The sequence below is a fragment of the Octodon degus genome, unplaced genomic scaffold (genome assembly GCF_000260255.1).
Source record: "Octodon degus isolate 3935 unplaced genomic scaffold, OctDeg1.0 scaffold00137, whole genome shotgun sequence".
NCBI lineage: Eukaryota > Metazoa > Chordata > Mammalia > Rodentia > Octodontidae > Octodon > Octodon degus.
This window is the reverse complement of record NW_004524713.1, coordinates 5001175-5017650: the sequence shown is the minus strand read 5'-3', so window position 1 is coordinate 5017650 and position 16476 is coordinate 5001175. Positions and strand designations below refer to the sequence as shown.

At 44.7% G+C, this 16476-nt stretch overlaps 1 protein-coding gene across 1 annotated transcript; it reads left to right on the top strand.

Moving 5' to 3' along the window:
• Nucleotides 1-2557: 2557 nt before the first annotated feature.
• LOC101570601 (TATA box-binding protein-associated factor RNA polymerase I subunit A-like) lies at nt 2558-4044 on the top strand. The gene has a single exon (XM_012516962.2). It carries the CDS (start codon nt 2558-2560, stop codon nt 3911-3913), a length of 1356 nt encoding a protein of 451 aa, XP_012372416.1. The 3' UTR covers nt 3914-4044.
• Nucleotides 4045-16476: the final 12432 nt, after the last annotated feature.

The window sequence follows — 16476 nt, the reverse complement described above, 5'->3', positions numbered from 1 at the left end:
GATATATTTGGATTATGGCTAGCTGGAGTTCTATATCCTCACTAAAATATATATCAACTTCTTTTCCCATGCTTGGGAAATTCTCTGCTACTACTTCTTCAAACACTCTTTTATGTCATTTGTGTTAACTCCTGCTATTTTTTGATACCTATTATTTTTATATTATTTCTCTGTGCATCATCTTGGTAGCTATTGTATTGTTATTTTTTGGTTCCTTGTTGTTTTATTTTTTTGATGTATTTGGTACAGGGTCTCACTATGCAGCTTGGAATCACAGTGATCGTACTGTTTTCAGCTTCCCAAGTGCTGAGATTACAGGCATGCATCACCATGCCTGGTCTTGGTGGCCAGCTCAGCACACCTGGGGGCAGGGCTGGTGTGGCTTATGGTGCCAGGGATCAGAGCCTGCTTCCTGTGTTTATCTAAGCAGCACTTAGTCTACTGAGCCATGTCGCTGGCCCTTCCTTGTTATTTTTAAGAGATCTTTCCTTTCTTGTTCACTAGCTGCCATGCTATATTCAAGATTTGAAATAATAGCTTCTGTTTCATTCAAGTAGTTTTGCCAGCTTTCATTGGAATTCTTAATGTCCTGGATATTTGTTTGAATTTGTTTCATGCATTCTAGTTCTTTCCTGTATTGCTCATTCAATGTTTCCATCGTTTTCCTATTCCCTTCTATTTTTTAATCTATGTCTTCCTTAAATATATTGAGCAATTCTTTCGTGATTGTTGTCATTTCCTTTTTTATTTGAGTGATTATGTCTGATCTGATTTCCTCCAAAGCCTGAGGGAGTTTTTTAATTACTTTAGTTGCTATCATTTCAGAAATTTCAGGTGTGTGACTTCCAAGTTCTTCTGTGACCTTGTATCCTGTACTTGTTTAGGTGGGCTAGTGATCTGAGATTGCATTTTGTTCTTTCTTTTTGTCATTTTTGAAGTTCCCAATTTTGTCAATTTGAAGTTCCCAAAATTTTGTCATTTTTAAAGTTCCCCTACCATCCCCTGCAGTGATGGTAGGAGAATGAGATGTGGGTTAGAAGACTCTTGGGAGAGTGGGAGGACAGGGTAATCTCAAAATTCTTGCTCTGTGAGATTCAATGTGGGTTCCACCTCCACAGATCAAGAAGGATTCTTCCAAGAAAGATTCAGTGATGATGAGTACAGGTCAAAGTTCTGCAAAGCTCTCTTGATAGTGGGTTGGTGCAAAGTAGGGCTCACCAAGGCTCCTGCAGGTCTCTGTGGTCATCTTCCAGCACCTGGTTTTCAGTCTCCATGACAGTCTTCCTGGGTGATGATGGGTGGCCAGGGTTCAGCTTAGCTCTGACAAGGCCAAAGGGTTCAGGACAAGGCTCACCAGGTGCCCTCAGCAGTTCCCCAAGTGAGGGAAGGCAGCTGGGGCTCAGCTGAGCTCCAGTAAGAGGGGGTGGAAAAGTATCCTGGGTCCCTCAGAAGTCTTGTAGGTAAAGATGGGTGGTCAGGACTCAGAAAAACTCTGGTTACAATGGTAGAGGGGGACAAAATTAGGCCTACCAGTTCTCCCCAGCAAGTAGCTGAGACTCAGGAATTATGGTGATTGTGGGGAGGCTCTCTTTACTTTCTCTGGGTGCTTCAGTTTGTTCTTTAGATCCTTTCTGGGTCCAAGTAACCTACTTCCCTCCATCTTGTCTTCCTTGTGATGTTATAGTCTTAGCATCTGGATTGGCAACTCTTAGAGAAGGTCTTTCTCTCCTGTTTACCACTCCACAGTTTTGTTGCTCTTCCTTGCCTTTTTTTAAATGTTACTATTTTTAACAACTAAGGCCTATTTGATCAAACAGATCCTAAATTCATAGGTCTTAACTTTACAGGAACTTACTTTCTGACTACCAGCAAAAATTTTCCAATTACTTAATTCTGCTTTTTGGTCTAGGTTTTCAGTAAATATTGCAAAAAGTGTATATAGATCAACGCAATCCCAATTAAAATACCATTAGTATACCTCATAGATCTAGGAAAAAGAATGAATACAATTCATCTAAAATCAGAAGAGACTTAGAATAGTAAAAACAGTCTTGGGCAACAAAAGAAAGACATGAGGCACTGCAATTCTTGACTTAAAAGTATACTACAAAGCTACTGTGACAAAATCAGCATGGTACTGACAAAAAATCCAAACAGACTTGAGGATCAGTGGAACAGATTAGAAGATGCAGACACAAGTACAAGCACACTCAGCCACTTTATCTTTGACAAAGGGGCCAAATATGTTTAATGGAAGAAAGATGGCCTCATTAGTAAATGGTGCTGGGGGGCCGGGGAGATGGCTCAGTGGAATAAGCACTTCCCTGGCAAGCACAAGGACCTGAGTTCAATCCCCGGTTCCACCAAAAAAAAAAAAAAAAAAGGTGCTGGATAAACTGGCTTTCCACTTACCAAAATCTAAAATTAGACCCATGTCTATCACCATGCACTAACCTACAGTTAAAATGGATCAAATATTTAAATATTGAAACTGAAACACTAAATCTACTCAAGGAGAAAGTAGGTAGAAATCTTGATGCTGGGCTCCGGAGCAGGCATGAGTGATTTGAGTGAAGAATTGACAAGGCCGGGGTCAGACGGTGACCAAGTGGAAACATGTGTGGTCTCTGGTGCGGGCATGCACTTCCCGTGGCTGCGCAAACATCTAGACAGCGTGGCAGCTGGAGGGAAGAAGAAGAAGGACTTTGCGCAGACCACAGGTGCTTGTCTGAGTCTCGCCCAGGAGGCCTTGCTGCAGCAGCAGTGGCCGCGCGCCGCCGAGTTCATGTACAGCTACCTGCAGACCCTGGAGGACTCGGACAGCAGCCAGCGGCAGGCTGCGCCCGAGATTATATGGAAGCTTGGAAGCGAAATTCTATTTTACCACCCCAAAAGCAACGTGGAGACTTTCAGTGCCTTTGCGGACCAGATGAAGAACATCGGCGTCTTGAATTACCTGAAGATCTCCTTGCAGCACGCGCTGTACCTTATTCACCATGGGATGCTAGAGGACGCGAACAGAACTCTCAGCCAGGCGGAGACGTGGCGGTACGGGGAGAAGTCGTCTTCCCAGGAAATACTGATCAACCTTGTTCAGGCCTATAAAGGGCTTTTGGAATATTACAGCTGGTCGAAGAAGAAGATGGAATTGTCGCAGCTTGATAAGGATGATTATGCTTACAATACAGAAGCCCGAAATATATTGAGCCACAGTTGGAAGACATCTGTACATTTTAGTGCACTGATTAAAACTCCTGGAGTTTGGGACCCTTTCGTGAAGAGTTACGTGGAGATGCTGGAATTCTATGGTGACCAAGATGGGGCCCGAAAGGTACTCACCAATTATGCGTACGATGAAAAGTTCCCGTCCAATCCAAATGCCCACATCTACTTGTATAACTTTCTAAAGAGAGCGAAGGCACCAAGATCAGAGCTGCTCAGCGTGCTGAAGATTTTGTATCAGATTGTACCGTCTCATAAACTGATGTTAGAATTCCATCTGTTACTTAGAAAATCAGAAAAGGAAGAGCACCGTAAACTGGGGCTGGAAGTGCTCTTCAGCCTCCTGGACTTTGCCGGGTGCACTAAGAGCGTGACTGCTTGGAGGTGCCTGGCGAGTTACCTGCGACAGACTCTGATGGCGAACCATCTTGGGTGGGTCCAGGAAGAATGGGAGTCTAGGAGGAACTGGTGGCCTACCTTCCACTTCAGCTACTTTTGGGCAAAAAGCGATTGGAAGGAAGATAAAGATTTGGCTTATGAGAAAGCATTTGTAGCTGGAACGCTGTTAGGCAAAGGTTGTAAGTATTTTCGATATATTTTAAAACAAGATCATCAAGACCTGAGGAAGAAAATTAAGCAGATGAAGAAATCAGTGAGAAGATACAGCATTGTGAAACCAGCAGTAGATTAAATTTTAGTTATTTTTCAATTGCAGCCATAGAGTGGTGGGTAGCTCAGTAGTTACTGAATGTATTTATTTAAGGTTTTAAGAAACTATAAACTTTTCTTTATTTTGGTCTTTTTGAGACAGGGTCTCATTATGCAGTTCAGGCTGGCCTTGAACTCACTATGTAGCTGGCCTTAAAACAGTGATCCTCCTGCCTCAGCCTCCTGAGTGGTGGGATTATAGACTTGTATTATAAGTTATATAAACATTTTTATACTTTTTATATTTCATGTTGTTATAGCTGAAAAAAAATGCACTGCCTTTGCTCTTTGTAAACATGTATTTTTTTCTGTTTTGTAATGTTGAATGCACTATTTTTAAAGGAATGACTTTTCAGATAAGAAATATTTGTTTAATTAGAAAATATAGCTATATAGCAGTTATTGTTTACAGATAACTTGTCTCATGTGCTGTGTAATAAAATACAGAACATGTGCTGCTAGGAAAAAAAAAAAAGAAATCTTGATGCTGTCAGGGTAGGCAGAGAGATCATGAGGAAAAAATAGACTGCTCAGAAAATACTTCAGTCACAAGTGGCATCTTTTGAAAAGGTGTTTTTTGGTTTTTTTTTTTTGTTGTTGTTGTTGTTTGTTTGTTTTTTTTGCATTGAAAGAAATCAAGAGAGTAAAAGGAAAACCCACAAATTGGGCAAACTTTTAGCTGACTGCCTCTCAGATAACGGACTTCTGTCTAGAACACATAAGAATTAAAACAATCTGTCTGGTAAAATAGCTCAGTGGATTAAAATGCCTTCTTAGGCAGATGCAGTGGCTAGGATTTGATCTCTGGCATGCCATGCCAGCCCCATCCCTTGGGCACAATGAGATGGCAATTGAAACTGGGTATGGTGGTGCGCGCCTGTAATCCCAGTTCTTGGGAAGATGAACACAGGAGGATCACTACAAGTCTGATCTACATAGTGAGACCCTGTAGACCCTGTACTAAAAGTAAAAAAAAAAAGAAAAAAGAAAAAAAAAGAATTTAAAAAATCAAAAATTCAAAGATCCAATCAAAAAATGGGCATCTGAGATGAATATATATTTCTCAGATGAAGAAATACAAATGGCAAATAAATATATGAAAAAATTTTCAAAATCATTGATTATTTGAGAAATGCAAATTAAAACAACACTGAGATTCCATCTCACCCCAGAAAGAATGGCTATCTTCAAGAAGTCAACCAATAACAAATGCTTGAGGGATTGTACGGAAAAAGGAAAATTTCTTCACTGATGATAGGAGTGCAGACTGGTATAACTACTGTGGGAATCAGTGTGGAGACTCCTCAAAACACAAGGATTGAAAGTCCCATTCAAGCCAGCTATTCTCCTTCTGAATATTTTTTCCAGAAGAACTGAAAACATATGTCAGGAATATGTGTTCTACCCATGTTTATGGCAGTGCAATTTGTCATAGATAAATCTTGGAAACAACCCAAATTCTCATCATCTCAGGAATGGATAAAAAAAGATGTGCTATTCTTGCACAATGGACTATTACTCAGTTATAAAAAAGATAAAGTTGAGAATTTTATAGGTAAATGGATGCAACTCAAGACAATACTCATAAGTGAAATAAATCAGACCTGCATATGTAAACGTTATATGGTCTCCCTAGTGGAAGAACCTGAAAGAGTAACTAAAATCAGAATGGTAGAATAGACAGTGTGAGAGGGCAAGAAACTGCTGAAAGGAAACTACTGTCATGAGAAGAAGGAAAAAAGGAAGGGAGAAGGAAGGGGAAAATATGTGTGTATATACATAGCTTGGATAATTGTATGCTGATTTCTACCAGTCTAATGAAAGAAACAGTTAATGTTTAATTTGTTTTCCTTTTGTAAACTTTTTTTGACCAATTTTGTCTGGTTATGTCTGGTAAACTATTGCCTAATTGGATTTTTTTTTATGTGACTCAGGCTGCCTGAAGGGCAGGGCTAGCTGGGGTTCAAACCTCTGTATCCTGCTCCTGACTGCCTTTGCTTAAGCAGGCACTTAAATGACTGAGCTAAGGGCAGGCCCCCTAAATCTTTTTTTTTTTTTTTTCAGAACCAGGGATTGAACTCAACTGTTGCCTAATTGGAAGGCAACAATATGCAATATAGCAACCATTGTTGAGTTAATATCGTTTTGTTTAGTGGGGTTGTGTAACATTTTTACTTTGTTAACTATTTTTTATTCCCTTAAAAAATAAAAATTATTTTAAAAAATCAGAGTACTCATACCACAGCCTTAATATTGGCTGCCTTAAAGTTTCATCACCAGATCAATTAGTATGCAGTTCTTAATCTCAATCCCCCACAAAATATCTGGACATGAGCAAATGCAGAAACATTTTCTGTCAGAGATTAACACACATGGTTTTGAGTCCACATGCCAGTGGGGTTCTTGTTTTTAATTGAAACCTCTTGAGCCTGGTTGTAATATTTGCCTTTCTATCAGTGTCCTGGTCTTCTGAACTCTGACCAGAATCTCCCATGAAGCTTGTTTTATAACATTCTAGGTATTCTTTACTCAATATCTCCAAATCTTTCAAACTCCTTCCACAAGCCAGTTCCAAAGACTTCTAACCCACATGATTAGACAGTCACAACCATGACCCCACTCCTTGTACAAAAGTCTTTTCTCTGAGACAATATTGGACACCAGTGATAACGTTTATCTAGGCTAATATTTCATTTTGTAGTTTGTTGGTTCCAAGATGGAAAGGGTTTGGTGAAAGGGTCTGGAGAAGGAAAACTATGTAAGTCATGAGAACCAGGAAGCAGAGAGAGAGAGCGAGAGCGAGAGTGAGAGCGAGAGCGAGAGCGAGAGCGAGAGAGAGAGAGAGAGAGAGAAGAGAAGAGAAGAGAAGAGAAGAGAATGGAGGAGCTGATGAGGGAGATAAATAACCATTCCAGGTCATGCCCCCAGTGACCCACCTCTTTATATCCCTTCCAGCTATAGTGACTCCATTCCATTCCAACAGTCTTCCAGAAGTCCTACCCTTGAACTCATGAGTTTTTGGAACCATTCTTGACCTAAACCATGACAAATCCTAGATTGGAACTTTGGGAGACCTCAAAATATTCCAAGGACACACACAACTGGGCCACCAAGGTGGCTGGTGCTACTACTAAAATTAGAGTTCTGTGGAGGTAGGGTTGCCAAATTGGAATGTCCCTACCTTTGGTTCAGGTCAGAGCCACACTACCTGTCCTTGAGCCACATGGCACAATGGATTCCTGAGCCCTGCTTTCAATCTATATCAAAGAAAGATGAATCTCTGGGAGCCTCTGTGATAGCTGCCTATGAGGTACCTGTGCCTGGGTGCATCTGCAGCAGGGGCAGATGAAACCTTTCTCCTCCTCTGGTGCCTCTCTTTTGCCTTCCAAAGCAGGCATGGATGGGAGCATCTGTCTGGCAGAACCTAATCACATTTGAAAGCCCAGCTGCAAAGGAACTGGAGAGTGCATTTTATAGGTCCCTACTCTGCAGTTCAGGGATACATAAGAAGAACCAGCTAGTGGAAGATGAATGAGCCAGGATTCAGATCTCAGGTTTCAGAATTTTAAACCTTGGATTGGAGTCTTCCTTCCTTCCCTTGGTACTCTGTGACCCTGGCTAAGTTGTGTCACTTTCCTGAATCTCAGTCTTCTCGGTTGTAAGGTGTGAAATACAAGCAGCTGCCACGTGAAATTTTGTAAGGGCTTCTATGGTTTAGATGTGGTTTATCCTCTCTAAAACTCATGATGAAGTTTGATCCTCAATACAATGGTGTTAAAAGGTGGCAGGACATTGGAAGGTAGAGCCTTGAGGGAGGTGATTGCATCTTGAGGTACTGCATACTGGCTCTTGGGACTGGGGAAGGATGGGGGGATTGTAACACCTACATAGTATGGGGCTTATGTGCCTGAACCTGAACTCCAGTCTTTGTTGGTCTCTTCAAGGACTCCTGCAGATTAGGAACTCCTGTCAGCAAGTAGAGCCCCTGCCTGATAGCCATTTTAGTAGACTGAGGCTGTGAGTGGAATAGGGCAGTGCTTATGGCCACTGAGTTGGGGCCTGAGATTACTTTCTGGTGGCCTTTGCAAGGCAAATTGTATTGAGATGAATGAAGTATTGTCTCCTCAGTGTTCTGGAATTTCATTATTCTAGTAATGAGAAGGCATTGGCTATGTTCTAATGGATTAACTGAAGCTCTTATAGAACAGGGCCATAGGTGAAATTTACGTATTCTGACTGGGTGCCATTTTCAAGAGATTGAATGCACAGCCTCAGTCTTTTGTAATCCACATTAATCCACCATCCTACTCACTAAGGGGAGTGTCAGTGGTAGAGGGCTTGCCTAGCATACTTAAGCACTTTGTTCCACTCCCACTACCACAAAATCTAACAAACCACCAACAATGAAGACAAAAACTTTCATGGCAGTCAATTGTCCAATTCCTGTCTTTTGAGGACACATTGAAACCATAGCACTGAGAAAGCCCAAAGCACTATGAGTGGAGGTAAAGGGCAGCAAGACAAGGAAGTTCTGCAAATCTAAGAGGACACACATCTCAGCTGCCCTGTTTGTGTAGCTCATAACACAGCCTCACAAAGCATCATCAGGAAGACTGTATAGAGGTTTTATATCTCCCAACAGTCAGTCAAGCAAGAAAGCTACAAAAATTTTTCTTCTGGGTCCCTTCTCCTGTTGGTAGGACTTTGCTTCCATGAGGTACTAACTCTGGAACTTCCATGGCATGAATCACTTTACCCCTTCAGCAGGAAGTGAGAGACATTCAATGCTAGGATGCCCAGCAATTGGACAGGAGCCAGCACTCTGTCCACCTGTCCACTTGTGTACTGCAGCCTTGGGTCCCAGTTGACCACTCAGTGCTCATGTGTGGTCACTGAGAACATCACATATATTAATGGACACAAGGGAGGGATGGGAGGTGAGAGATGCCAGCTGGCCAACCCCATAAGCAACACAAGGCAAGGAGCAGCTGTCACAGCAGCTCCACCCAGGTATGCTCATGGATCACAATGATGGCTGGTCATCACTGTTTCCAATACCAAACTGTTGATATCTGTGCTCTTGTATTTCATCTTCGTGGTATCATGACTATATAAATAGGGCAACATGGGAGAGTGTTCAGGCAAAGAAGGATGGGCTGGGATGATTAAGATGAAGGAAAATTGTCTCCAAAAGCTTGTAGCCACTTAACATGGGCAGAAGTAGCTGAGACTAAAGCCTGAGAATCGGAGGTGAGATGCCAGGTGACATTTTCTGAACTTGAAGGATCAAAGATATGAGAGTGGAAACCTAGAGGAAACTTAGTAAGCAAGTCATGAAGTCAGAATCTAAGGGTCAGAGGGAGCTTCATGAGTCACCTTGTTTAACCCTCTTTTCAGTGTTTGAATTCTGTAATAACAACCCCTTCTTTCACAATGACAGAACTCATTACTGTCGTCCTCAACTCTCATTTTGGCCCCCTGGTGCAGGGCAGGCTCCTGGGATTTGTGACATTTTTTTTCCCACTGGAGCAGCCCAGCTCTTATTCTAGCACTCCTGAGACATTGATTCTGACCCTTGTTAGTGAATATTCTTCTGGGCATCTGGGATCTAAGTCCACAACCCCCAAGATTAATCACATCTGCCTGAGCACATGCCAGGTTCCAATCTGCCAGGTTTCAAGGGGACAGAGCCAATGGCCTTTGGCAGTTCCGCTGAGCCTTGAAAACCTGATTATAGGCTGCTAGGTGGCAGTCAGGCCTTTTCATTAGTGTCAGCCATCAGATCCCGACCTGAGCTAGGCCTAATGCAAGGAGATGGAGGATAATAAGCCCCTTCGTGCGCCTCTTGGCTCTGGCCTCTGTGTTGCAGGAGAGAGCCACTACTGCCCTTCTGCATGTGGCATCCAGGGTCACTGTCAGGGTAAGGAGGCACTAGTGCACTCTATCCCTCCAGCCATCCCTCTTGGGCCCTTTACTTCTGCCCTTTGCTTCATCTGCCATCCCAGAGCTGGCATCCCAGACTGGCACTACCAACTTGGAGCCTCCAAGCCCCTGATCCACACATCCTGTGGCTCCATGGATATCTGCACCTGGGTGAAGTGGGCAGCTCCCACAGCTCATTTCCAAGCCAGACTCTTTGTCCCTCCCTATGAGTCTGGGTTCCTGTGTGAACCCTTCCCCACAGAGCCACACACTCACGTCACTCACAACAGCCATTGGAAGGTGCTGCCCAGCCCTTCCTAGCAGGTCCCTTCCCCAGGGGCACAAGAGTCTTTTTTTTTTTTTTTTTTACAGAACTAGTCCGGGGAATGAACTCAGGCCCTTGCACTTGCCAGGGAAGTGCTTATTCCACTGAGCCATCTCCCTGGCCCCTCACAAGAGTGTGGAGGCTGAAGTCCTCTGGGTCATAGCACTCTGCTTCAGGTCCCTCAGCCCACTGTCTGGATGCTAAATGCTGACTCCAGCTCCTGCCTGTCTTTCTTGCCACAAGCCCAGTCCTCTTTCTTTTGCATTTAATTCTCCAGCAAGTTTGAGTTGAGCTCTGTGTGATTTCCCCCAAACACCCATTCTGTGCTGTGCCCTTGGGCTGCTCTTGCTCCACAGTACAGGAGCCCCCACTCTTGGATCTGAGCTTCGTGGTGAACTTTGTATCCAAAGATCCTCTTTAGTTGCTGTCTTCCTCTCTGAAACCTGCTTGATAAGACAGAGCTACTTCCTTTATTCATTGCCCATTCAAGCATGCATACATGCAGGCATCCATTTGTCCAGTTCTGTTGACTGTCCACTAAATGCTTGACCCCTAGTCTCATAAAGCTCACAGTGTGGTGAGGAAAAAATACATTTAACACACACATATTCATAAATTGTGGTGGGCGATAGAATAATGGGGCTGGAGCACACTGGTAGATAAAGGATGAAAAATATCACTTAGCCTGTGGAATCACGGAGGCCTCCACTAAATAAGGGACAGTTGTGTTGAATATTCCAGGTGAAAAACAGAGAAAGAGCGCTGTGGGACTGTAGGAAGAGCAAATGTTTTGTGCAAAGCTCTTGGGACAGGGAGAAAATGAAGATTATATGGTAGTCACTAAATCCCAGGGGTACAGGGGGAGGAGGTGAGAGAGAAGGAGAGGGAGGGAGAGAAGGAGGGGGAAGGGAGAGGGGAGGCAGAGAGAGAGAGAGAGAGAGAGAGAGAGAGAGAGAGAGAGAGAGAGAGAGAGAGAGAGAGAGAGAGAAAGAACCAGGCCCCATAGGAAGAGAAGAGGGTGCCTGGCGTAAAGCGCTGCTTTGCATAGAGATGTGTATGTACGCTGGGAGGGCTGGGAATTCCTCCCTTTGCAAAATAGCTTCAGCAAAGTCTGCCTCATGCTGTCTTGTGACAAGGGGTGCTGGTGGGGGACGAAGAGGAAGCCAGGAAGCTGGGCTGTGTCAAGTGTGGGTGGCACTGCATGGGAAAGTGACCATGTACCTGGCCTGTGGACAGAGTTGCTGTAGCAGGAATGCACCCCAGAAGACGGACTGCCCTGGAAGGCCCAGAGTGAGTGAGGTGGCTGTGGGCCTCTGACCTGCATAGTGAGTTGGGGATCAGAGCTAGCGCCATTTGGCTTTCAGAGCTGTAAGGTGATCCTGGCGGCTGCCAGAGTCACCTTGATAACAAGGTAGATGGTTAAGAAAAGTTGTGGGTATAAATGGAATTTGATTGGTACCTTTGGCCTGGGAGCTCTCTGAAATATCTAATCTCAGGCAAAAAGGGGCTTTGGCTTTGGTCCACAATCCTGATTCTTCTCTGATTTCTGTTTTTTCCATTAATGGGCCCCTTCCCTGGCCATCTCTCTCTCTGTCCATTTGTAGCTTGTGAAGATGGTCTAATGTTATGCATTTTAAAAATGCATTTACATACGACCTCCCCAACACCACAGCAGCTTGTGCTCTTTAAATATGGGGGCTGTGAGCTAGTAGGAGTGGGAGTAGGGCTGTAACCCACCCTTGGCTTGGTCCTCCTCTTACCAGGCCCCTTCCTCAGCTCTCAAGCACTTACAGCAGCCCTTGCAGTGTCAGCGATAAGGGATCCCTCTGAGCAGGAAACACACACTTCAGCATTTAGCTCGTGGCTGCTAATGTGCTTGCTGTAATTGTTCAGAGAGCCCAGGACAAGCATGGGGGTGGGGCTGGCAGTGGGGCTGCAGGCCCAGCATTCAGAGCGATTTGATTTGATGAACTGAGCGACTGTGTCTCACCCAGGGCTTGGGGCGGGGCCAGAGCCTGGTGGGTGGCTGAGAAGGACCCGAGGGGGGGGGCATTGGAAGGAATAAGGTCTCCCCCACCCCATCATGGTCTATCAGGCGAGCACTAGAGGGGGTCATGATACAGTACGAGTGCTTCTTGAGCAGGGCCAGCCCTGTGCTAGCACCTATAAGCTTTTTTTCTGGCTCAGTGCTGAGCACCTGGCACCAATGGCACTCTCATGATGCCTCTCCTTCTCTCTATCACCTTAAACACAATGCTGGTCCCCTTCACGCTGTCTGGATCTCCCAGACTTTCCGTGCCTCCCAGATCACCCCTGAACTCCTTCCTTGGCCCCATGAGACCCAGTTCTGTCCTCCCTCTAGCTTTCTAAATTCTCTCATAGTTTCATCAGGGTGGGCACCCATGCACAGCCTGGCTACTGGCTGTGCTTCTCTGGGTCTCAGCCTCCCAGGCTCCCTCCTAGACAGGTGTGAAGCCAGCTGGGCGGGGTTTGGGTGGGAAGCCTGCCCTCTTGGGTCCTGGTTGGCCAGTTACCATAGCCTCGCTGAGCTGCCATTTCCTTATGCCTGAAATGGTGGAGGTCAAAGTGGCCCACCCAAGGACTGCCGTGACCCCCCCCCCCCAGGATTCCACTGCTGCCCTGTGTGCATCAGCACCCTCTTACTAGGAGAATATTTGCCTTTAAGACCAGGGATGCTTTCTGGAGGATTTGCGGGTAAATATTACCTCCCTAAATGTTTGATTTAAAGAGCTTGACTTGGAGGACAAAATAAAATAAAGCTGCGGCTTGGTGTCATGTATTATTAATATCCGTAAATGGGTGAGGGCGAGGGCTCTCTGTCCGAGGACGCTGCTTCTTGGAGCAGTGAGGCTTTAAACAAGTTTCACTTATTGAAAATTGGGCTGTAAAAGGGGGAAAATAAAATCTATCTGCAGATAGAATGATAAAGACATGGTAGCAGGTATCCTGCCATGCAGGCCAAAGGAGGATGGCCTGGGAAGAGCAGGGAGAAGTACTCCTCCTTCCTCCCTCCCTCCCTTCCGCCTCCCTCCCTCCCTCCCTCCCTTCCTTCCTTGCTTGCTTGCTTGCTTGCTTGCTTCCTTCTTCCCTCCTTCCCTCCCTCCCTTCCCTTCCTGTCTCTCTCCCTCCTCCCTCCTTTCCTTCCTTCTTTCCTTCCTTCATTCCTCCCTCCCTTCCTTTGCACATTCATTCACCCGTTTGGTATTCATGCTGCCCTCCTTCCCTTCCTCTGACCCTTTCTTCCTCTTGCTTGGCCACCTCTGTTCCCTGTTTGATACCACTGGCAGAGGTAAGGCACACAGATCCTGTCATGGAGATGGAAACTCCAAAGAGTGGCTTTCTTGCCAGTTTCACACAGGGATGAAGTGGGGAGTGGGGAGTCAGCACCACAAGCCCTCCAAGGCAGGAGTTGTCTGGGTCAGTTCGGTGCCCCAGCTTCTTGGAGCACATGTGGTTCAGAGATGACACCAGTTCTTGGTCCGATAGCCAGGGTGGGGCATATCTAAGGAGGCTTCAAGGAGGAGGAGAGCTGAGTCCACCTCAAGGCCTAGAGGTGGACTAAAAAAGCATTAAAAATTTAAAAAAGAAAAGTGATCATGCTCATCAGCGGAGTCTGGTCACCACTTACCAAACAGCAAGAATTGTGCTCAATCTTTGTAGAAGCCTTATGACCGAGGGACATTTGTCATGTTTTAACTAATTGAAAACTGAAGTTCGGAGCAGTGAAATGACTTCTCTGAGGTCACACTATGAGAGGAACTGGGGTTTGACCCCAGGATGTCTGATTCCAGAGCCCTTGTGTGTTCTTAACTGTCCATACCAACCTGGCCTAACCTGAACTAGGTGAGCATCTAGCCCTGAGTTTTCTCTGTGAAAAAAGAAGGGGTACAGCAAGCAGTATTCTGTCTGGATGTCTTCTTGCCACTGGTCACTGCACTGGGACTGGAATTATTCAAATGATGTCACATGGGACAGCCCTCTCTACACCCACTGAGTTCCTTCCCAGAGTTACCTTTTGGCTTTCCCTAACAGCAGAGAAGGCACAGCCTCAGGGCCCCGCCATCATACTGTGTGGGAGGCAGACAGCACATAGGTTTCTGGGGTCCCCTCATGGGAGTCTTCCTTTGGAAGTAGAAGGAAGCTCTGCTGCCTCTCTCAAGGTTAAGGAATATCCAGGATGAAGTTTTTCCACCTGCAGACAAAGAAGTTTGTGGGGTAGTTTGCACGCACTCCAATGGCTCAGCTCTTGCTGTTTATGGAGACTGATGGAGCCAGTTCTGTTTATTCTTCCTTGCTAAGTCCACTTTGTCAACCTAAGGGGAAAATAAATCTCATAAATGTGATCTCTGAGGAGTTTTCCAATCAGGATTCACTCTGCCCAAACAAAAATCTGACTTCTTGCTAGAATCCATCATTGTGGATGTTGAGGGATGGTGTGGGGTCATCAAGGTGCCCACTGGTTTCTGACTAGAGAATTGTGCTGTGCCAATGACGTTGATGGAGACAAGAGAAGAAGAGGGTCACTGTGTTAAGCTTCACTTTGGACAGGCTGACAACAGTCTGGGCTGCAGGTGACTCTAGTAGGACAGCTCTAGCATAGGGTGGATCTGTCTGATGATAGTGAATATGCTGAGGAGAGTTGAGGCCCCTGGCACTGAAGATGCACTCAGAGGTCATGCGTCTCATGAAAGAAACAAAGATGAGGAGGATCCATGTGCTTGGAGCCGTTGTTCTAGTCTGTCTTCCACTGACAGTGGAGGTTAATCTCAGGCTTGAGCTTGTTGAAATTTTATTTCAGACCAATCAACTCTAGAGGTCCCTGTGCTAAAGGTTAGGACATGGAAGCATTGGAGGAATCTGCCCTCACACTGTTCACACTTGGCCTGCAAGACAGCTGGCTGTGAGAATCATGAGTTCAGGAAGTTGCGCCCCATCTCATCCAGAGATGTGGCAGACGAGATCACAGAGCATGCGAGCTCTTCAGTCGAGGGAAGATCTGTTTGCTGCACTGACAACACCACCTATGTACAGGGATATTTTTTGCCCGAAGATCAAATTGATAACAACAGGTTCCTTCACAGAGCCTGATTCATCTGCCAAGCAGGGATCTCCCCCGTGTGGCCACACTGCTATACCTGTCACCCCTGATACAGGGACTAGACAAATGCCTTTCTAGAATCCAGGTACTGCTAGGAGAATGAAATCATAACTCACTTCAGAAACCACTGATACATATTTATACTCTGGCTTGTGCAAGCCTGAAAGAGCTCTTTACTTTGTACATTCCCTGGCCTCGGACAAGCATCAATCTTCTCTCCAGTTTATTAACATGGCTGCCACTCAAGCCAGATTTACTGTCACATGACTGATTGTGCAGAGACAGTTCATCATGGGAGCATTTGCTTAATTTGGCCCATCTGAAATGTTCTCTGCAACACTGATGCCTGATATGACTCCATCAATGACATTTCTTTTGTTGGAAAAATCTCTTTGGCCCCCCTTCTTGTGCTCCTCGCAACTTCTTATTTAAAGGAAGCAATAAATATCAAACCTATCTGTAATTCCACAGAAGGGAAGTCAACCTACAAGGCCAAACAAAACCCATAGAAACTGCCCTTGACTTAGGTGGAACTGGCCTGATGTCATGAGCTGGGCTAATTTCTTCTAGGAGACTGAATTTAGGATGTTTAGTTATATTGAGAAAAAAAAAACCCTACCTAGTTTAATACCTCATATTCTCTTTGGGTACTGTGTGTCCCCTCCTTATCCATGGTACCACAGAGCCTTCTTAATTCTTATCACTCTTTTCTCAAACTGATTCAAATTTCAACTGTAAGCACTGGCTCTGCACCAGATAGTGAAATAAACATTTTCCTTCATTATCTAGTTTAACTACAGAAGGTAAATATAATTGTCCTCATAGAAATTAAGAGATGTCAAAACTTGTGAGATAGAATAAATTCATTTGGATTTTACTGATTCTAAGCTCAAGGACATTCTCTACACATTCAAGGTTAAATTTCAATTTCCCAAGGTCAAGAGAGCCATTAAATGGCCTCCATCAAGTGTGTATACACTATAGAGACTCAACTGAAATCTTTAGAAACACAGCAGGTAGTGAATGTTTACCTGAGCTTACTTTTTGCTGAGTAATTTGGTTATTTCATTTAGCTCTAGTAATAACCTTGAGTGAAATATTCAACTCTAGCTCCCATTTTTCTTATTGAGAAACTGAGGGAGGTCAGGGGGCTTAAAGTCATGTAACTTGTAAAGGAGAC

Coding starts and splice junctions, on each gene's coding strand:
- LOC101570601 (XM_012516962.2), top strand. CDS start 2,558: ATGAGTGATTTGAGTGAAGAATTGACAAGGCCGGGGTCAGACGGTGAC.